Raw genomic sequence first — 23017 nt, 5'->3', positions numbered from 1 at the left:
TTATCCCAAGGGAGTAGCTGCTAAATGAGGCCCCTTTATAACCACTTCAAAATGCACTTTCAAAACAAAAGTTAGAAGGCGCTATGATCCATTCTCAAGAAGGATCTCTTTCTGTTCAAAACCCGTCCTGACCTTTCTGTTGAAGAAGAACAAAATAATGTAGTAACAAAAACACAAGTGGCTGCCAAAGGAAGAGAGAGAGGAAAAAAAAAGAGTTCCTGTAAGGGACTGAAACAATAAATCTCCTCTCTGCTGAACTCCCAAAGGGAGCATGTGTATTTCCTCCCGTTCTTTATCAGAGCCCCCCAAATAAGTAGGAATGGGCAGTGGCTATTCACATTCAATACACCTTTTCCATTTGCTAATAAGGCCCTGCCAGGCTGGGAGGGAATTGTTCCTGCCTGCCTCTTGAGAGAGAAGCCATTGACACCATCTACAGGCACCATGGAACTGCTTCAAGTGACCGTTCTTTTTCTTCTGCCCAGCCTTTGCAGCAGTGACGTCAACAACACAGGTATCTTTGTCTCTTATTCTTCTGGTGGTACAGATTGGAAATCAGTAGTGGGTGACTCAGCCTCAGTTTACTTTCAGAGATCTTCCCCTGACACTTTGATGCAGCAATTCCTTTACTGAGTTGAGTGTTTGGATGTTGACTTGGAGTGCATGGAGAAGGCTTGAGAGAGATCCTATTTGTTTCTATGGAAGGGAAATGTTGTGGGTACAGCACCCTGAAAGCATGTTTGATGAAATCACAAAGTATTGGAAACGTACAGTGGCCTCTTTACAGCATAAAAATCTGGGAATAGAATACTGGTTAAAAATATACTTTCTCTCCAAAATATATTGTTTTCAGATGTTGCTCAGAAATAAGATTGGCATGTGTGGGTGAAAGGCTATAATCGGAGATATTATATTGCAGATGTTAGCCTGTATTTTTCCCAACCTTTTTTCAGGTCTGATAAATTGACAAGTTGGGTAAGGCTGCCTAGGGAAGTGTATCTTTATGTTTTGGGGTAGGGTGAGTAGAGAGAGATTCATTTGATTACAGTCTATAGACTTTCGCTGAAGAAATATGTACATATCTAAGCACATATACATATTTTGCATAACATTTCAGGAATAAACATAAAATCCTACGTATTTACTAAGAAACTCAGTTAAAAGATAGATATGTATCTACATAAGCTTTGAATATATTAATGGACAATTTTGAGAATGATTTACATTTGACTTTTAACCCTTCCTGAGTGATTGAAAATAAACAATTTAATCAATATTTATTAGGTTCCTACCCTGTGCTGGAAGGAATATAAAAACAAGTAAAATGTCCTTGCCCATAGTGATGTACAATTGGGAGAAATAAGCATGTGATTTTAATACAAAATAGATTTAATAAGTGTGAAAATTGAAGTACAAACTACCGTAAAAGAACACAATCAGGAAAGACCGATTCAGACTCTCAGAGGTCTTGAGGGAAAAAAACCAGAATCATTCATTTCTAATTTTATTTCGCTCATTTTCAATTTAAAAGATTGCTGCCTGCAAAATTCTAATTTACAGTGATAAAGTCGAAAAAAATAAGTACATCCCTCCTGAACAGCATTTTATCAGTCATTTCTCAAAATATCTATGTAAATTTAGGACAAATTCAAAAACACTTCAAATTCACACAGATTTGCTCATCTTGTATCTTGGAGTTTCTGAGGTTACGTTGCAGCAAGCATCAAGATCAAAAAAATTAAATTAGAAGAGTTACTGGAGTCAAATCGTTTTAAGAAAAGAATGTGTGGTGCCACAGAAATCATTACATAGCTTATAAGTAACGTCAGTGTGCTTGGGGAAGATTGATAGGAATCTCAATGCCATGGAAAACACTGCTAACAATTAGATGTTCAGATTAGTGTAAAGTCTGAAAGGCTGGCTTAGACTGCTTGCTGCTCCAGGTCCACATGCATCAGTGAGTAGAGTACTTTGCTGGTACCATTAAACTGAATAGATCATTTGTCCTTCTGAAAGTAAAGCGGAATAGCATCAATAGAAGTGGCCTGCAATACCTGGCCTTAAGACATGAAGGTGAAGGACAACCCAGAGATGTCCTCCAGGTTTTTCTGTTATGGTCATTTTTGGAAAATACATACCTCTTTTTGCTCACTGGTAATGAGCCCAACCTGTTGACAGTGTCTTCTTTCTAATGAACTGTTAACCCCTGTAGAATCATTGCCCATGTGAGCAGAGACAATAGTTACATAATAACTATCTCCTTCAAGTCAGCCAATAAGTCTACAGGTTAACTGAAGGCCCGTATTTGTAAACAAATGAATAAAACAAAGCTAATCCATTTGTCTTAGAAGAGGAGGCTATAGCTCAGGAGTATAAATTGACCATCTGAGTGGAGCATGAAACGGCTGAACTTCCCATCTACGTGTATGATTTTGTTGCACCTGGCTCTGCCTGCTTTGTTTCTCTTTGCAGATTAAGCACAGGAAATAAAGCATTTCCTAAGCTGATTATGTTTTTTTCCTTAACCCTCGGTTCCAGATACACATTGATTTCAGAGCTTTATATGTTCCCCAAACGTAGGATGATTAACATATTTCTTCAGCAAAGTTGATTCTTGAGGGTGAGGGAGGGAGGCATTTCATCTGCCTTATTAAATTCACAAGCTGTCAAGCAGATCCATGCATTTTTGCATAGCAATTTATTCCTAAATAATGATCTTTTAGATAAATTGACTACTTTTCTTTTTTTCTGACGTTTTGTGTCAGTCTCAGATTTAAATAAGTAAAATATAGTCTTTTGTGTTCTTTGTGAAAATCAAGGGAATCTTTCTACATCACAGTCAGTGAGTGACTTTTTGTTACTTGGTTGGTGGTATATTTTTCAATCTCCAATTTGGAAAGCTGTTCTATTGAAATATGTATGGGAGATTTCTGAAAGGGAATTGCCATTCTTTCCTAAGGTTTTCTAAATTGTGTTTAAAACTGAACAGACCCCTACAGTGGCTTTTATGGCTTTTAAATCTATTATGGATGAGCTTTTGACTGTCAGGACAGAGATAAGTTAATGAGAGATTCCAAGAAGGAGGAAGCAATACACATGTACGCATCAAGTGCTGCCTGCTGATTGAAATTTACCTCAACGTGGGAAAGATTAAAATGTAGTAGGCATTCTCAGACAGGGACAAACACCATTTTCTTTATTGGCATATGAATAAGGATTTAATTGCTTCGAGAAATTAGTTAGTGATTGAACATTCAATTTCATGAAAAAGGAAGATTAAACATGCTATCAGCAGACTCCATGCTAAATATTGTAGGTTTATAGAACTCAATAAAACTCAGCCCTCACTGTAGAAGTGGGGGAGAGAGCAAGATGAGGGAAGTTACATATAAGTTTGATTATCTTGTAGGCTTTAAGAGATAAATAAAGAATAACACAGAAAATTTACAACAAGCCTGGTTAGGGTATAAGGACATCAGAAAAGGCCACATATTAAAGTGGAAATTATTATAAGCTTTGAAGCTTGATATTCAAGAGGTTCCAGAGGAACAAAATTTATTGAGTAGATACATTGTAACATTGGTATATTCTAGTCTAGAAATGGAAAGTGGTCACACTTGGGGCATAGTTAAGTACTGGGAAATAAGGTTGGAAACAGAGCCTCAGGAGATAGTGGCTATCAGGATGAGAAATATCGATTCATATAGTTAATTAGTTTGAGTCTATAAATGTGTTTGAGTATGAGAATTATATGATCATGACTATAAAATGGGAAGATTAATCTGTCAGCAGAATATAGATTAGACTATTGGAGTCAAGAAAAATAAAAGATAAAGAAAAATTTTTAAAAAAGGAAATAAAAAAATTTAAAAAGCAAAAAATAAATAAAAGAAAAATAAAAGATAAACTAGTTCAACTGTCATTGCAAATCCAAGAGTCTGTCAATAAAATGAAACAAAGGGTCTAGGAAGAGCTTTAAGAAAGTAGAAAGTTTATGATTTGACATATTGACTGGCAATGAGGGAGAATGTGACTGAAATGTAGAAACAGGGTTATTTGAATACCAGAAATAGGAAAATGGCTTGGGAACAGAAATTAGGAAAGATACGAGGAGATGGTTTAACGAGAAAAATGATATTTAGTTTCGGACATGGTGATTTTGAAATCCTGATATTTATGTAAAGATGTTCAATAGTAAATTAAAATTGTCTGATGTGTAGTTGAAATGCCCCTGGAGCCAGAGGTGATGTTGAGAGGTGAATGTTCTTGAGTCCTGAATCTCAAATATTTCTAAATCTTGCTCATTGTGACATTAATGACATAGAGAAGCAATTTATCTTTCCTCTGGATGCCCGTATATCTAACTCTCCTATGGCACTTATTTTCAATTCTATCATAGTTACTTGTGTGAATGTCTTATTTCTCTACTCTGCTATAAGCACCTTGAAAGTAAGGGCTGTGTTCGTTACAGATTGTTTGCTCAGCAACAGTTCTGAACACATAATAAGGTCATGGTCATCTGAATGAATGGATAATTGAATAAAATAGTTGCCTTTTTATTATTTTCGTATTTTAATTTCTTCCTATGACAATCACCTAACAGTTTACTACCTTGTTCTTATGAAAAAGTTATGGACAATTATGAATCAGAGAACACAATATAGAAAAAAATAGATTATTTTAATTTCAGTTACGAAAGTCAGCACTAAATATAAGGAAAAGGACTTCTTATCAAAGGTGAGCCAGCTCTCAAACTATAACCACTGCAGAAAAGAATATCTAAACAGAATCAGCTCTACTTCTTTTTGGGTATCAAATACTCAATGTAAGACGTTCCTATAGTTAGTCCTAACTAATACAGTCCTGTGATTAGAGGCACTGTGGTTTTCTTGCCTTCAGCCCATTTACTCCATGTATACTTTGCCCCATTGGCTGTAGAGTTAAAGGAAGGCTTATGATATCATAAAATGTCAGAAAATATGGCAGAATACATGCAATGGTACACCATCGGTACAAAACACATCCATGTAAACATGTAAAAACCCTGGATTGCATCTTTTGCTGAGAACCACCCTCAGTATTTTCAGCCTAGGAAAAATACTTTGATGGAAAAATGTGAATATAATATCTGTCCCCTCCTTCTTCACTCACTCTCAGTTTTGATATCATTTGGATGAATGGAAACAGTAGGGGCTCAAATATAATTACTTTATAAATAATGAATAAGGTACTATTATTATTACTTTAAAAAATCCCATTTTGCAGACAGCCAGTGGTGTGTGCTGTAAGTGAAACTGTTATTTACTTCCTCTCAGAAGAAACTCAGGACAAAGAAAATATACAACCCCCAGACAAGCTCATTAAATAAAGATTTCATCAGCCTTCTTGTCTAGAGACCCCAATATTAAAAATCTGGAACACACAGGTGCTACGCTGAGTCAGAAACAGACAAAAGACCAGGCAGCTAAGACTTCTGTGACACAGAAGTAAGGCCCTGAAGTCAGAAGTTGGTTTCCATGTCACACAAATACAAATGCCTAAAAAACACTAAGTGAGTGATCATGATGAATTCCTCTAGACTCTTTTAAATTTACTGGCTGTAGGGGGTTGGGAGTGAGTGAAGAGGTGACTTGGGGTTGGTTTAAAAGTCTCACATCTAGTGCAGAAAATTTAAAAACACATAAAAGTTAAATTCTGCTGCCTAAGCAGATCACTATTAACATCCTGGCACATTTCCTTGCAGACTCGTCAATGCATATATGTATATTTATATAAAATTGTCTCTGCACTGGGATCATGCTCTGTGTAATATGATATCCTGCTTTTAAATTTGGTGTTATATTTTAAAATCACATTTCCAAGTAATTAAAGATGCCATGACTCATTTGAAAAAAAAAAAAAAAAAGACGTTCCTATAGTTAAAAGTATTCTAGGAAATACCTTATTCTCAACCAACTTCTCAAAACTACAAAATATGTTTTTTTTTTTTAAGTAAAGTTTACAAAAATAGAAGTCGGAAGAAAGTTAAATAAATACCATACATCTTTACGTGTCATTGTAGATAACATGAGTTGCTTCGGAGTAGATAATTTTGCTTAGTACTTCTGCTGAGCTTAATTCACACCAATATTTCTTACCTGAAATGGGTAGTCTATTGCAGGAAGACTAACTCAATATAGAACAAATCCAAATGGAAAAGTATTTAGTCCACAAACCATTTCTTTACATTCTTTCTTCACTGCTGATTTTTAATAATCCCCATCTAAAAGTAGAAGTGATTATTCTAGAACTCATATTTTCAAAAGATTCATAGCAGTTGTTAGAAACAACTTTTCTGGCAATTTTATCTTGAAGATGGTAGTTATCCAGAAAACTGAGAAAAAGTTAATATTTAAGGCTTTACAAAGCTTTAAATTTACTAGACAACTGCCTAACCTTTCCTTTTCATTGATGAAGTTACATTTCAAGCTGCAGCTAAATATTTTAACTTGTGAATAATTATCTAATTCAAGTTACTTGCATTCTTTTAGTAATCACTTTCCAACTTCCTCTTTGTCTTTAAGAACAATATGAGATGCACGTTTCTAAACACTCAATGTCAGAGTAGGAATTTTTTTTTTTTTCTTTTTTTTTAAGGAGTTTTGCTCTTGTTGCCCAGGCTGGAGTGTGATGACGCGATCTTAGCTCACTGCAACCTCCATCTCCTGAGTTCAAGCAATTCTCCTGCCTCAGCCTCCTGAGTAGCTGAGATTACAGGCGCCTGCCACCACGCCTGGCTAATTTTTTGTATTTTAGTAGAGACAGGGTTTCACCATGTTGGCCAGACTGATTGCAAACTCCTGACCTCAGGTGATCTACCTGCCTAGGCCTCCCACAGTGCTGGGACTACAGGTGTGAGCAACTGCACCCAGCTCAGAGCAGGAATTTAAGTAACCTTCAATTCCTGTGTACTGAATTCTTTCCAGCTACTGAATTCCTATCCATTATAGGTCTGTTAGGTTAGACTAATAATGCCTTTTGGCTGATAGAAGAAGCTCTCTCAGTTAGCAAACTAGATTCTTTTTGTACTGTTGCACACAATGAGAAACGTTAGTGGTGTCAATTACATCTAGAAAGAGCACTATATGGTTCCCAAATTTGGGGCAACCATAAGAATAACAGATTTTTAAAACTTCAATAGAGGTTTCATATCCTGTGGAATGATATATGTAGAGATAATCACAACTAGTCCCTGTATGAGCATTAGATACCTATTATTTCTTTCCCTACATCTTCTCTGGCCATGTTTACCCCAGCCATTGCTATGGCAACCAGCTATGCACAGGTGTAACTTGACAGCTCCTTGCCTCACGTTAGTGCATATGTCCTGCTTTCTTTCTGGTGCTATTCTGATACAAAGGTGCATTTCAGAATCTGGCATTATCAGGCGCCTGAACTAGAAGTGCAGGAGCATTAGCATTCTATGAGACAGCTCCTGACAAAGAAGGGAATGGAGGCACTGAATACACAAACGCTTTTCTCTTCTGTTCCTGCTCCAGTTTCATTGATTTAGTCCTTTACTTCTCTTCCTGAGATCAATTTTTTAAATATAAACTGTCTGAACAGAAGTCTTTGTTTCAGAATCTGCTATTTAGGAAAATCCAGGATATATTATTTTCCTTGATGAGAACATTTTGGTTTAGATGATAGTGTATATCTAAGTATAGATTAGTTTCAGTTTTTCTGACACTCTAATTAATATGTACTACTCTTCCTTTTCATTTCAAAAAAATGAAATATCTTTGATCAATCTTTTGTTAAATAAACTTAACAATATTCTAAACAGATCCTGTTCTAAGGCAATTATTTGCCTGTTTGCATAGACTCAGTAATGAATTATGCTGTGAGGTTAGTAGTAAAAAATGTTGATATCATTGATTTTATTCTTGATGTCCTTCTCATATGAAATGTGAACTGTTTTTTAAACGTGTTGAATCAGTCAAAATCTAGCTGAAACCTGTATCAGTTGTGTCAAAGGCCAGAGAATGAACATCACAATTGGGAATGGTCCAAGTTAACCCAAAGAAGTATTGTCACAATATCTACTAACACCTACCATTTATTGTGCTAGGCACTTTACATACATTACTTCCATCCCAGGCTTCAAGGCCAGCTTTATCCCTTTTCTATAACTTACTGATTAAGAAAGAGATGCTTGGAAATAGTATAAAATCACACTAGGGTGATGTGGCTTAAAAATCAAGGCAAGTACTGTTGTTCTTCAGCTACCTTCTGAGGTAGTGACATTTCACAGTGGAGTTTTCTGAAAAAGAATAAGGAGAAAGCCGTGCTTCTTGAGTAATTTAGAAGTCACTACTATGCCTCACTGCACCTTCAGCCTTCTAAACTGACAACAAAAAAATTACAATGCCATAAATAAATGTTTACTTAGCAATAATGTTTTCTTAATATCCTAGATCCAATTAATTCCTAGGGGAGGGGTTGGAAGGAGTTGTAGAAATTTGCCTACCAGCCATTGTTACGGTGGTTGAAAAAAACACGTACTCAGCTACAAATGTCAGCGAAGCTAATATGGGACTTGGAGAAGAAGCAAAGAAACAAAGAGGAAATAGCTATGAGTGAATTAGTCACTAATCACTTGGTGTCACATTTATAATTCTTCTGGAGACAGATTGTCTGAGTTCAACTTCCAGCTCTGCCCCTTACTAGCTATTTAAACTCAGATAAGTTACTCAACCTTTAGCTTCCTCAGCTATAAAATAGAGATGATTCCTCATGTGATTCTTCCAATATCTCTATAAGGAATTACCTTATAGGGGTATTGGAAGAATCACACGAGGTAGTATGCAGACAGCACCCAGAATAGTGTCCAAGATGAGGTAAATGTTATATAAATTTTTGCTGAGTTTTGGAACTCATATCTTGCACCTTAGAGAAAATGCTTTATTTCTAAGTTGGTTCCAATTCAGAAGCAGACAATATTTAAACAATTATAATGTTAGTTCTCACAAAGTGAAGAACCAGAATATGAAAAATTTTCACAACAAAACTGATGTAAGAAACTAGTAAGATCACTGCCAAATAATATTTTAATCCTAATATATGCATGCACAATTTTATGCATTGTATGCAAACAGGTATATTTTCTGAAATATCTTTCAGATTTATGTTATTTAACTTAGTCTGTAATCACTCAAATTAATAAGCAAAATTACATTTGAAAGTTCTAACTTTTTAGTCTGAGAATAGTCAACATCCTCAAATATTGTTACTACTCTCATAAAGTATTGAGCGTTCCTTAATCTGAGAGGTTGAATATGTGAGTGGAAGGAAACGCAGTCTTAATGTGATAACTTAAGTTTGAATCTAGCATTTAAGTATGCTCAGATTGGCTCAGACATTACATCTTTCTTAATATCAGTTCCTGCATGTGAAAAATGGGAAGAAAGATACAGGTTGACATAATACTGGTTTTACATGACAATGGGAATATCCATTTTAGATGCTGTGCAAATCATAAATTACTACTAAATCATTAGCTATTATTGATTAACATTAACTCACAGAATAAAGAGAAATAGGAAACCATTCTATAAATTTCAGAATTTTCCCTTACTAGTTGGGCCTTTAACTGCCATTGTATCATTTCTATTTTAGCCATAATATCTTTACATAATTTTTATGGCTACTCACATCCAAATGGCCATGTGTTGAAATAATGCTTCAGTTATAAAAATCACACACACAAAACACGGAAAACCATTTGTATCACACATTGAATTTATTTTTAACTGAAGTGGGAAAAGAAATGCTTTTTTGTGGTATGAACTGTGAAATCGCCCTTCCAGGGTGTTCGGCAAGTGTGAGAACATAAACGTTGAGTTTTTGGGCACTCTCCCTAGGGTACAAAGGCAACTCTTACATTAATCAGCTCAAAGCCATTGTGACAACTTTGAACAACCACAAGACTTCCCCAGTTAACTCTCTCTGCAATTTTAAAAGTGAGACTCACCTTTTTTAAATGTACAGAGTGAACTAATTTAAAGATTTATTAAGTAATTGCATTACTGGGATTAGAATAATTAAATTATGTGAATCAATTAACTTTTAATTTTTTCTCTTTTCTTTTCATGTTGTGTCAGAGAAATAGGACCCTCATTTGTTGGGTACAAGTTTTATATCAATTAAAGCTTAAAATTCTAAAGTTTTACAAAGGAGAAGAAAAAATCGTTTAAACATCTATTATTAGGTTTTATTACAACTTAACTATATATACTTTTCTAGGAAGCAAGGACAATTTCTAAGTGATTATTTGTGTGTGTGTTTCCAAGACCTATTTTTGGGCACATAGGTAATATTTAGTAGCTAGCTTTTGCTTTAATTTGGAAAATTCTGTTTCTTCAAAAGTCAGTAGAGTTGAAAATACCCAAGGCATTCCTGGATTTGTTTTCAGTTACTTGAGGGCAATATTTATTTTCATCCTTGGCCTGTATAGAGGGAAAGCAGTAAGTGCCATTTTGGAATACTCTTTCTGTTGGCTGAACTTATTTGATATACTTTATGAACCTGACCTACCATCTTACTGTTGTATAAATAGAAAATACTAAACTTTGAATTATAGTGACTGTTCAAATCATAACAGAGTGACGTAAATATCTGAATACAAGTGGGAAGTGATTCCTATTTCTTGCTCACATACACAAAAATTAGTGATCTGTGATTTGTAGGTAATTCTGAACTATTTAGGTCAGATTATCCCCACCCCCACTAGGATAGACTGTAAAATTATGAAAATTCAATTGTGAAGGCACTTTGATTACATAGCTTACCTTTCCAACTCTGAAGTCTTGATTCAGTATGTTGAGTAATTAACTTTATCCTAATCTTGTGCAGAAGCTAAAGCTCCAGATAATTCAGTTGTTCCCAGATCAATAAATAATTCAAATGCCCTTTGTATAACTGACATGAGATAAACCAACTTGTTCTTTGTCAAATAAAGACAGAATCCCTCCCAATAATACATATGCTATTCATTAAACTATTATATAAAAGAAAGGGTGCTTTCACTGAGAAGAAGAATATATTTGGCAATATAACACTGTCTTATATTTTTCCCATTGAGCCCTGACTGGTGTGACAAGCCTGAATAGCGCAGTGGTGAAGAGTGTACTGAACCTTTGAGCCAAGAGCACTTGGTTTAGTTACCCGGGGCCACACGCTTGCTGTGTGACTGAGGCAGGCAAAATTCTTAACTTCTCAATACTTTAATTTTTTTGTCTATAAAATCAGTGTGGTTTAATCAAATGATATGAAAGATTTCTTCCAGATCTACAGTTCTATAATCTTAGTGTAACAAACAATTCTTATACGTTTTGCCTGAAGTTATCTTGCATCATTTTTATTCTGTTTTCACTAGATAATGCTCATTCCGGAGCAAGATGTTTGAATTCTATTCCCTAATGTTTACTTCCTTTAGAGATTTTCAGTTAGAGATGATAGAAAGTGTCTGCTTTGCATGTAAAAGGCCAATTCTCTGTCATGAGAGACATTTTACTTTTTCCAGGTGGTCTCATTTGTATGTAAATGGGAGATATTTGTTAGGAGTGGGGTAGAAAAAAAAGACTTGAAGAGAGAGCAGGGAGAGAAACCAACATCCAGGAAAAAGACCGAAAATAAAGATGAGGTTAAAAGAGATTGAGAAAATGACAGCGGCTGGGAGAAAGAAACTGTCTAAGGGAGCTGGGAAGCTGGGATGGGGAAATGGGGAAACTCATTAACTGCCCTGAGGATTTGGGAAGAGTATTCTACACAGGCCCTCCAGCCACTCTTACAAGACCAGTACCCAGTGAAATTCTTTCTTCTTTCCGTTAAAGCTCTTGCCAATCCTTCTTCCCTCCATCCACTCAATATGCAGTGTGCTCTTTTCACTGCCCTATACCCACAAGGTAAGCAGAGATGTTTACCTTTCAAGAAAAGGGTTAGAGTCTAGGACTTTCAGGGGAAAATGTTGGTATAGATTTAATCTAAATTATTATTATATTTTGCATGTACTAGTTTATGACAAATTTGCCCAAGGACAGATTTGGTTAAGATGAATATTTGTCAGTTTAAGCTTGTATGCCTGGTGAAATCTCACCAGGCATACAGGTTTAAATTCTGGCTTTGTTTGATGATCTCACAAAGAGGAACCCTTCATCCCCGAATCATTATATCAATCACTTTCATTTCTGCTAGCAATCTCCCTCATGTTTTCATTAATATTGAATGATCCTGGACCTCTACCATATAGGCTACTCAAGAAATTTATCCCCCTTTAATAATAGTTTTATTAGAGAGAAAACTATAGTATTCCCTTCAAAGTTTCAAGTGGTATCAAGATGCATTAGATAATCCATCCCAAATATTTCTGGTTCCCAGAGAATTGCTAACTGTAAGAAGAGTTTAAGAATATATAGTTGATTAAATGACTATTATTTGTGAGCCTGAAAAAAAAATGGAGAAGCTGTGATACTATGAATCTAGGCTGGAAGGGTAGTCAAACTTCTAGTATCAAAAAACAACAGATTGAAATTTGTCAACTGGTTCATTACTCTGTCATTACTTAATAAATTAGGATAACTCACAAGAAGAATTTAGCAGTCTATCTTTCAGAATTTACAAAATGGCAACCCTTGACCTCTAACTTTGAAGGTGTGTGTTGCTTGTCCACACTAAACATGTAACATACCAGGTGTGTTTTATCACTGTACAAATATTTTTAAATATTGAAAAATAAGAAAATTTTATAAAACAATAACAACAATGAAAGAAATAAAATTGTATTTTCAGTTGTTTTTGACAAATCTGGACTTCATATCCCTCATGATGTAATTCAGTTAGATCTGAGTAATAAGTACCCCTTTAAATTGAGAAATGTCCCTTTTTCCCACAAACACATATGCACTTAAACCCTACCGCATCCTCTTTTACCTCTCTGCACCACTCATGGGCATTTGGGTTAATCCTATCACCTATTTCATAGTAGCTATAGGATTTTGTCTAAGCATTAGATGTATAATTTGCAAAGCTGTCACCATGTTTGTGGTGACTCAATGGATATTGAAAAGACAGGGTTCTGGGGACCACTCTCTGCAATTAACTAGGCTGGCTAGCTCAATCTCAGAATTTTAAAGGCACATTCCAGGTCCCAAATCTTTCAATTTTTCATAATGATGATTGCTTTTATTAAAATGTTACTATAAATAATTAAATTACCAGTGATTACCACTCTTGTTTCATAGTCTTAGGAAAGTATAAAATGTAAAAAATGATTTAAAAACATAGAAACCACAACTCATAAAATGTAATTAAAATTCTATTTTATATTTGTTTCTCATCATCTCTTTAATATTGATTTGGTGAATATAAACTTTTCATCTTCGATGAAACTATCGCAAGTCTATGGCATTTTTGCTCACCCTTAAGAAATAGATGGTTTGGTAGACAAATTTTCAGAGTGTATCAATTAGAAATTATAATGTATAATCCAAAATTATAATTGAAATTTCTTTCTTCTTGGTCATGCCAGTGTGGAATAGGATTCTACAAAGTGACTTTTTTAGAGGTTCTCTGTTTTTCTGCTTCCCTGTTCCCTCTCAAGATCCTTTCTGACCAACTGTACTGGGAGCAGAGTAAGGGAGGAGTGAGAGGATGAATGAAAGACGTTACTTGATGTGGCACTGTAAGCTGTGCCCAGAGTCTGGGAGACGGTTAAAGCCCAGCTGCTGAATGGTATACTTTCAAGGCTTCCTCAGAAGTGTACTTTTGAGCCTCTCTCCTCTATAATTTCTTAGCTCATGTGGATGGATCCCTATTCTGGTAGCTCACTGGTTACCCCTTCCAAAGCACGAGTCATCCTTGTTAACTTAGAGCTTCTTCATGTTCCCAGTACTCCAGGCATCCCTAAGGAATGGAAGTCAGGATAACTGTATGCCCATGCTTTTTCATTCTCTCTCTCTTTTATTTGGTCCACAGGAAACAGTCCAATACCTCTTTCCCTGACAACCTCCAGCAGTGCAGGCTTATTTTCAACATGATTAACAACTCTTTCGGTCCTACACCAAGGCAGTTAGGCAGCTATCAGCTGTCTATGATTCTCTGGATTTCCCAAGCATGAGTCAGCTCCCAGGCCATTATGCTTTCCGACTGTATGGATCATATATATACTAAAGTAGATTTGAATTGAGGGAACTGACAAGCCCTTCTCCTTGGGGATGGAGGAAGTGGGAATGGGATTCAAAAGATAATATTCTCCAAAGACAACCTTTTCTCAAATGATTCTCTCTCTCTCTCTCTCTCTGCACACATACTTTGATTTTTTTTTTTTAATGTAATGGAGTAGGTAAAGGGTTTCAAGGGTTTATTGAACAGGTTATAGATATTTTACTTGAAAATCTACATATGGTTATTTGTCCCATCTTTTTGTAATTTCACCTATCTAGATTCCTGGTTAAAACTTTAGTATTCACATATCGTGCTTGATATCTTGCACTAACATTTCCTTTGAAAATAACTAAAATTCTGAATGTATATTTTCTCTGAGTTGAACATAATTATACTATAAATCAAAATTATAATTAGAAAAATAAAATATCTGTGTCTTTCCCAGCTTGGACAATACAGCAAAATCCTGTCTCTACAAAACACAAAAGTAAGCCAGGTATGGTAGCCCACACCTGTAGTCCCAGCTACTCGGGAGGCTGAGGTGGGAAGATTGCTTGAGCCCAGGAGGTTAAGGCTGCAATGAGTCATGATCATACCACTGTACTCCAGGCTGAGTGACAGAGCAAAACCCTGTCTTAAAAATAAAAAAGCAGATGGGTGAAAATAATAAAAATAAAAGCAAAAGTGAATGAAATGGAAAAAAAATACATAATGCAAAGAATATCCATGTGTAATGATAAGGTTACTAAGCCTCTGCTAATACTAATCCAAAGAGAGCAGAAACAAGTGAATAGAAAAGAAAAAAAAAATACAACTGCAGATTCTGCTAAAATAGAAGCATAATAAGTGGATAATATTAAAAGCCGTATGCCAATAATTTTGAAAATTTATGTAAAGTGAATAAATTTCTAAAAACTATAGTCTATCAAAACTGACTCAAGCAGAAATACAAAACTTTTGTAGGCCTTAAATTGTTAAATAAATTGACTCAGCAATTAATAATCTCACACAAAAAATTTCCAGCCCAGTTGGTGATACAAGGAAGTTATACAAAACATTCAAATAATAAATAAATTCATTTTCAGATAAGCTCTTCTAGAGAATAAAAATAGAGGTTTTATTTTCCAACTTACGTTATAAAGTTAGCTTATTGTTGAAACCAATACCTGACAAGAATATAATAAGAGATAAATGCTATAGACCAATTCCAGTATGAAAAAATGATTTCTAAAAAGTCAGTAAAACATTTAAAATGATACTTTATTTTATCAAATTGGGCTTATATTATCAACGTGAAGTTGGTTTTACACTAGAAAATCAATCGACATAATTTATTACATAGAAAAATAAAGAGAAAATATATAACCTCACTGAAGCAGAAAAATCATTTCTGCACATTCAACACTTACTGTTGATAAAAATGCTTAGAAAACTAAAACAGTAAGAGGATTTTCCTAATCTAATAGAGCAGCTTCAAAAACTATAGGGCTTCAAAAACTAAAATCCTCATGAATAATAGTAAAATATTAGCATTTTTTGAGAATGAAAACAAGACAATCTTGCCTAACCATCCTACTTTTATAAAACATTGTACAAAATATCCTAGCTAATGCTGTAAAACATGAAAAATGAATATAATAAGAATTGAAAAAAAATCAAAATTGATATTATTTGTGGATGACATATGACATTGATACAGAAGTTAAAAAGAAATTACTTGGGCAGTTAGTAAGCTTAAAAGATTTCTTGTTGGAATTTCCTTTTAATAAAAAGCAGCCCCCAAATCTATTTTTCTAAGGCAGCACGAAAAATCTAGCTGCAAGCATAGACATACAAGCTTGCATAGGTAAATGCCTGCAGCTGTACCAATAGAAAAGGGATATTCAACACGGAGCTTTTCCCCTCCCTTTTCTTTGTCGACACGTGTGCAGGTAACATGGTGCCAGGCAGGTAATGATCCATTTGCATAATAAAAAATTAGGGAGGGGCAGGCAGCCTCTTTGTGAGCTATGTAAACGTCACGTCTGGTCCAACCAATCCACTATGTCCTATGTAAATCAGACACCACTTCCTCAAGCCCCCCTGTAAAGCCAGGTGCATCCTGCCATGAAAAGGAAGATCGTTTTGAAAACCTTCCTCTACATGGGGAAGATTTTCTCTTCTTTCTTTTGACTATTAAACTTTCTACTTTTAACCCAACTCCTTGTGTGTCTACATCTTCAATATCCTTAGCACAAGACAGTGAACCTCAACTATTTCCCCAAATGATGCTACTTCAATATGATTGTTTAAGTAGAGCATCCATGAGAATTTACCAAAACAAAACAAAACAAAACAAAACAAAAACAATAGAATTAAAGAGTTTATCAAGGTTTCTGGATATAAAATTTATGAAATCAATTGTATTTCTATTGATGCAACAAATAATTTAAAAAGAAAATATAACAATATGCCATTTACAGAAACACAAAAAGTACCTCTAAATAATTATAATGAAAGATATGCTGGCTGGGCGCTGTGGCTCAGGCCTATAATCCCAGCACTTTGGGAGGCCAAGATGGGTGGATCACGAGGTCAAGAGATCGAGCCCATCCTGGTCAACATGGTGAAACCCGTCTTTACTAAAAATACAAAAATTAACTGGGCATGGTGGCACGTGCCCGTAGTCCCAGCTACTCAGGAGGCTGAGGCAGGAGAATTGCCTGAACCCAGGAGGCGGAGGTTGCGGTGAGTCGAGATCGCGCCATTGCACTCCAGCCTGGGTAACAAGAGCGAAACTCTGTCTCAAAAAAAAAAAAAAAAAAAAAAAAAAAAAGATATGCCTTATTTATATGAGAATAATTATAAAACTTTGTTGAAAAAGAAAACTTGAAATATGGAAAAATATACCATGTTAATTGACTGGGCAATCCAGTATGGGGAATGTAAGAAGCTGATTATAATTTTGTATGAAAATGCACAAAACCAAGAAAACCTTTTTAATGAAGAAAAACAGGAAGGGATAACATACTGTACCATTTATAAATCCCCATTAACAGAGATATAGTAATTGAAACTGTCAAGTTGGTGCAAGGTAAACAAACCAAGTGGCAGTCATATTGCTACCACATAGATCAATAGAAAAGAACAGAGAGCTCTGAAACTGACCTACAGATATATAGATCTTTGATATAAAACAAAGATGGTGTAACAGAGCAATGGGTAAGGATTGATCTTTTCAAGAAATGCCATGGGTACCATTGGGTAGCCAGTGGAAACAAATAAATTAGATTCCTATATAGCACTACATATGAAAGCTAATTCCAGATTAACCACTGACTTAAATGTAGAGTGGACATCTTTAAAACTTTAGGGAAATGTGGTAGAATAGCTTTATAATGTTATTCCAGGAAAATACACAAGAAAAGCACTAACCATAAAAGAAAAGACAGGCGTTTCATTTCATTTGAATTAATTATGCTATTTATCAGAAGACAGAGTAGCAAAACTGAAAATACAGCCACAAAATTGGAGAAAATATTTGCCATGTATATATAACTGACCAAAAAAATGACTCATCTTAATATAGAGAAAAAAACTACAAATCAGTAAGAAAAATAAAAACAATCCAATCAAAAATTTTGGCAGACTTAGGTAAGTACTTACCTTTTATGCAATAATAGAAACAGAAATATGTTTATAGCAGAAATTTTTAGAATAGTCCAAAATTAGTGACAGCTCAAATGCCTATCAGTTGCAAAATAAATATGTAAATAATGATTTATTCATTCAGTGAATTGTATATAGCAATAACAATGACTATGACTATAATCAATAAAATGAAAAAATTTAAATATACTGAGCTAAACACACACAAAAAAACCTCAATATGTTTACATTTACATAAAGTTAAAAACATTGAAATCTGAACTCTGTTATATTCAGATGTACACATAGAGAGTAGTTCTATAAAGAAAAGCTAAGAGTAATTAACATAAATCAGATTAGCAGTTACCTCTAGGGTAGTGGGAGAAGCATAAAACTGATAGGTTTACAGTCCCAAGGAGATTTGACACTGCTGATAATATTCTATTTTTTACTCTGGGTAATGATTACACCAGGTTTTGGCTAAGATTTATTCATTATATTTACATTCATAGTTTTTTCATGTTCTGGTCTGTTCGCTTTTATAATTAATTGTCACAGAAGTTAGGCAGAAATGAGTACCATTCAGATTTTGAGTTTAAGAATTTTAAATTGAAGCAGGTATCTATTAAAAATCTTATGGGGAGAGATGATAAGATCCTTCAAGGTCTTAAGAATGATTAATACATTTGAATTAAATGTATTTAATTCAAAACCTTAAGAAATAGGAAAACTATGGAGAGAAATATCAGCAGCTTCTGATGTGTTTTGTGACAATAACAAACTATTTACAAATAAATATTATCATTAATCTTTGTACACTTTTTGAAGATTTTCCATTTCTCTGCATCTCTAGAACAAATCCCCTATGAACACAGAAGATACACTATATATTCTTAAGCTTTAATTTAGCTATTATCAATTTACTCTCAATGATACTCTGCTATTCTGAATTTTAGTTTCTCCTTAAACCCTACCTATTTAGAATTAGTCCTCACATGTAAGCCTTGCTTAGGCTTGTCATCTTACAGGGAGATCGCTTTCTGTAAGACGTGACTGCCTCAAATTATTTTAGCAGTTAAAGACATTCATCAGCTTTAATTTGTTATAAACACATTGATTTATCTGTCATCCCACTAGATTGAAAACTGACCCCAAGGATTTATGACTCACTGCACACTTCAAAATCCTTGTTCTCCATGGGGTCTTTGTCGTAAGGCTAGGACACAAGGTTTATCATGAGGCTGTCTTCTGAAGCCTAAATGGAAGCTTGCTTACAATGCTTCTTGGTGCCTAAGGCAGGCTATTACTAGTTGGAGCAATGTGTAAATTCTTCTGAGGACTTTAATTCACTTAAATTTGATTTTCTCCAAATCCCATCTAATTCAAGGCAGAAAAAGTACTTAAAAAAAAGGTAACCATGTTAACAACTAATCAAACAATTATTAAAGCATTTATGAGCAAAGCCATATAGTCTGTTCTTTGATGAATCATTTCAATATGGTAACACATCCGACTTTATAATTTAATAATAATAATGCCATATTTGTATATTTAATTGAGGGTTTGCAAAATAGTTTTACATATGTTATTTCTCCAAAATCCTTAAAAGCAGTCAAAGTGGTATATGTTAACTATTTTGAATTAATGATAGAGTTTTGAATACTTAAGGGAGTTTACTTAACAAAACATATAAATGAGATTAAATGTTAAAGGATCCTTGAGTGATGACTACATTCACTACATTAGTAAATGGAATAATCACATTTGTAAGTTAAACTTAAAATCTTACAAAGCAAATAGATTATTTTATTCTGTACCTGTAAAAAAAAATTGAACAGTAACCTCCAAAACCTGATTAACCTCTGGAAAATCTTTTCTGCAAATAAAATGTACACTTGAGAATATTTTTAAAAACATTACATCTAATAGCTCTAAGAATATTCCTGCAAAAATACTAAATAGTGGTATAACAAATATAAGATATATAAGTGAATTATTTGAACTGATAAGTAAAATAAATAAATAATGTTTATATCATCACCTAGCACAGCCCTAGTCCATACAGGCATTCAGTAACTGTCTGTGTTAAACGAATATAAAAAATTCATTAAATGTTTCATTGTAGGGTATAAGAATTGTTATGTATAGAATTCTGAGGAAAGGATGGATAGTTATTGTAGACGGGACTAATAAACAAGGCTTCATGAAGGTGATACAACTGGAGCTTTAAGGAAAGAAAAAATATTGTTCTTTAGGAATCTTATTAGAGGGAGAACAACATGATCATAGCTACAGAGTAGAAAAAAATGCCATATTTAAGCGATATTAAGAAAACCAGCTTATCTATTGGAGACGTAAACTAAAAATAAAATTTTAAGCACCTCAACCAACTGAACGGATCCCCTCTAGCCAAAGGGACCCCAGAAAAGACCTTAAAACCGAGTTCCTGCCCAGGATAGGATGGTAGCTCAGACACACCTAATTACAGCCCCTTTCTTTTTGGAGTCTTTAGATACAATTGACCACAATATGATTGCTATTATAAAATAGCAATTATAAGACTGACAGAACAGACATTTTGTGGTAATAAGGTATCAAATATAAACAGGACATAAGGCTATGCCAGGCGAGGGTTATGTTATGGCACCTGCACAGTTAAAAAAGAAACTGTGTTCTGTCACAAGATTTTATTTTTACTCCAGCAGCTAAGCAGGCACTGGCTTCAAGATAAACAATATAAAACAATTAAAACTCATCCAACTCACAGACACTGACTAACTGAACCCCTGTTTCACCAGCCATAACTACAGCTTTGACTGGGTAAGAGATCGATTTCAGGAATTTTCTCCAGATAGGAGGACCACTGACCAAGCACCAACTGGCCAGTTTATAGATGCTCTGCACTTGCGTGTCTTTATGTCCTGAAGACAATTTAATGTATAGAACCTAATTGTAACACATTTAAATGTTACGTCTCACCCCAACTTGAACATGGCTCATATGTGCGTATATGTTTGTTCAATAGGCATGTGTCAGGACCAGCTTCATAAATATTTGTTGCTCCTCCTACAACCTGGTTAACCCAACATTTCTGAGACAGGTCTGTCAATTTAGAAAGTTTATTTTGCCAAGGTTAAGGACGCACTTGTGACACAGCCTCAGGAAGCCTGACAACATGCACCCAGGGTGGTCAGAGTACAGCTTGCATTGATACATTTTAGGGAGACATGAGACATCAATCTCATGCACTGGTTCAGTTGGGTAAGGCACGGCAACTCTAAGTGAGGGCTTCCAGGTTGGAAGTAAAGAGACAAAAGGTTGCATTCTTTTGATCAGCCTTCCACTGAATACACAATTTAGTCTGGCTCAGTGAATCTGCATTTTTACATAAACGATAGGGCAGAGGAAGCAATCTGATATATATTTGTCACAGGTAAGCCTCAAAGAGACGACTTTGAGTTCTATCTGCCCTTTGTCCACAAGGAATTTCCTTGTGGGAAAATTGTGAGGGAGGTTTGTAGCTTCTTATCTTTGTACCTGTCTTATTTAGTAGCAGAATGGGAGGCAGGTTTGCCTGACATAGTTCCCAGCTTGACTTCTCCCTTAGGCTTAGTGATTTGGGGTCCTGAGATTTACTTTTCTTTCACAACTTGTTGAATATGTAGTTCAGCCAACAAGTTCAGCGTGAAGTTCCTCCCCCAACCCCTCTGCCTTTGTGGTGCCTGTCCCTGGTCTTGGTCAGAGGATGACCACTTTGCAGACTGCAATCCTTTATAGGAAATAATGTCTCCTCTCCTTTTCTAACTTTATAAATATTGTTGAGTATTTTTCCACTTAATGGAAAGCAATGGGAAATTGGAGTGGATAAAGTCAAGTTATGAATAAAACATTGAAGTTTATTCTAGGATACAGATAATTATTTTTTTTAATTTAATACTTTGTGTTTTTGAAAGTAATCCAAGATATTTTAAGTAGCACACAAGCCAGTCTTTAAGATAACCTTTGGTGATCCTTGCTTCCTGGTATGCACTTTGGGTGTGACCCCTTCCCACACTGAATTAGAGCTGACCTGTGTGACTAACAGAATACAACAGAAGTGATGTGCAGCTTCCTAAGATCAATAGTAAAAGACATTATGGCTTCTACCTTGGCCTTTTGGACTACTTTCCTAGGAGGAAGCTGGGTGTGATGATGATACTGAGTGTCAACTTGATTGGACTGAAGGATACAAAGTACTGATCCTGGGTGTGTCTCTGAGGATGTTGCCAAAGAAGACTAACATTTGAGTCCTGGGCAGGGGAAGTGGACCCACCCTTAATCTGGGTGAGCACAATGTAATCTGCTGCCAGTGAGGCTAGAATAAGAAGCAGGCAGAAAAGTGTGAAAAGAAAGACTGGCTTAGCCTCCCAGCCTACATCTCTCTCCCGAGCTGGATGCTTCCTGCCCTCGGGCTCCAAGTTCTTCAGTTTTGGAACTCCGACTGGCTACTGGCTCTTCTTGCTCCTCAGCCTGGAGACGGCCTACTGTAGAACCTTTTTTTTTTTCCTTTTTCTTTTTTTGAAATGGAATCTCATTCTTGTCGCCCAGGCTGGAGTGCACTGGCACAATCTCAGCTCACTGCAACCTCTGTCTCCCAGTTCGAGCTATTCTCCTGCCTCAGCCTCCCAAATAGTTGGGATTACAAGCAACTGCCACCATGCCTGGCTAATTTTTGTATTTTTGGTAGAGATGAGTTTCACTATATTGGCCAGTCTGTCTCAAACTCCTGGCCTCAGGTGATCCACCCGCCTCGGTCTCCCAAAGGGCTGGATTACAGGCATGAGCCACCACCCCGGCCTACTGTGGGACCTGTGACTGTATAAGTTAATAGCTGATAAACTCCCATGTATATATTCCATTAGTTCTGTCTCTCTAGAGAACCCTGACTAATATGCTGGGCATCACGTTGTAAGAACAGTCAGGCAGCCTTATAGAGAAACGCATCAGAGAAAAACTGAGGCCTTCCATTGTCAGCCAGAACCCACTTGCCGGCAATATTGAGTGAGCCACCTTGCAAATGAATTTTTCAGACTCATATAGCCTTCAGCTTATGGTAACCCCAGCTGACATTTGACAGGTGTCTCATTAGAGAATCTAAGCCAAAATTGTTCAAAGCTGCTCTTAAATCACTTCTCTGTGGCAAGTGTTA

The 23017-nt window shown here is 35.5% G+C and overlaps 1 protein-coding gene across 2 annotated transcripts in view; it reads left to right on the top strand.

Annotated features, from left to right (window-relative positions):
• Window positions 1–261: 261 nt before the first annotated feature.
• EMCN (endomucin) overlaps window positions 262–23017 on the top strand; it is a 124992-nt gene continuing 102236 nt past the window's right edge. For both annotated transcript variants that reach the window (XM_010340120.3, XM_010340119.3), the window contains exon 1: window positions 262–514. In XM_010340120.3, the coding sequence (XP_010338422.1) occupies window positions 445–514 (70 nt within the window). In that variant the 5' untranslated portion in view covers window positions 262–444. The remainder of the gene's footprint in view (window positions 515–23017) is intronic.

The sequence above is a fragment of the Saimiri boliviensis genome, chromosome 3 (genome assembly GCF_048565385.1).
Source record: "Saimiri boliviensis isolate mSaiBol1 chromosome 3, mSaiBol1.pri, whole genome shotgun sequence".
Lineage (NCBI taxonomy): Eukaryota > Metazoa > Chordata > Mammalia > Primates > Cebidae > Saimiri > Saimiri boliviensis.
The sequence above is the reverse complement of the archived record's forward strand: the minus strand, read 5'-3'. Positions and strand labels throughout refer to the sequence as shown.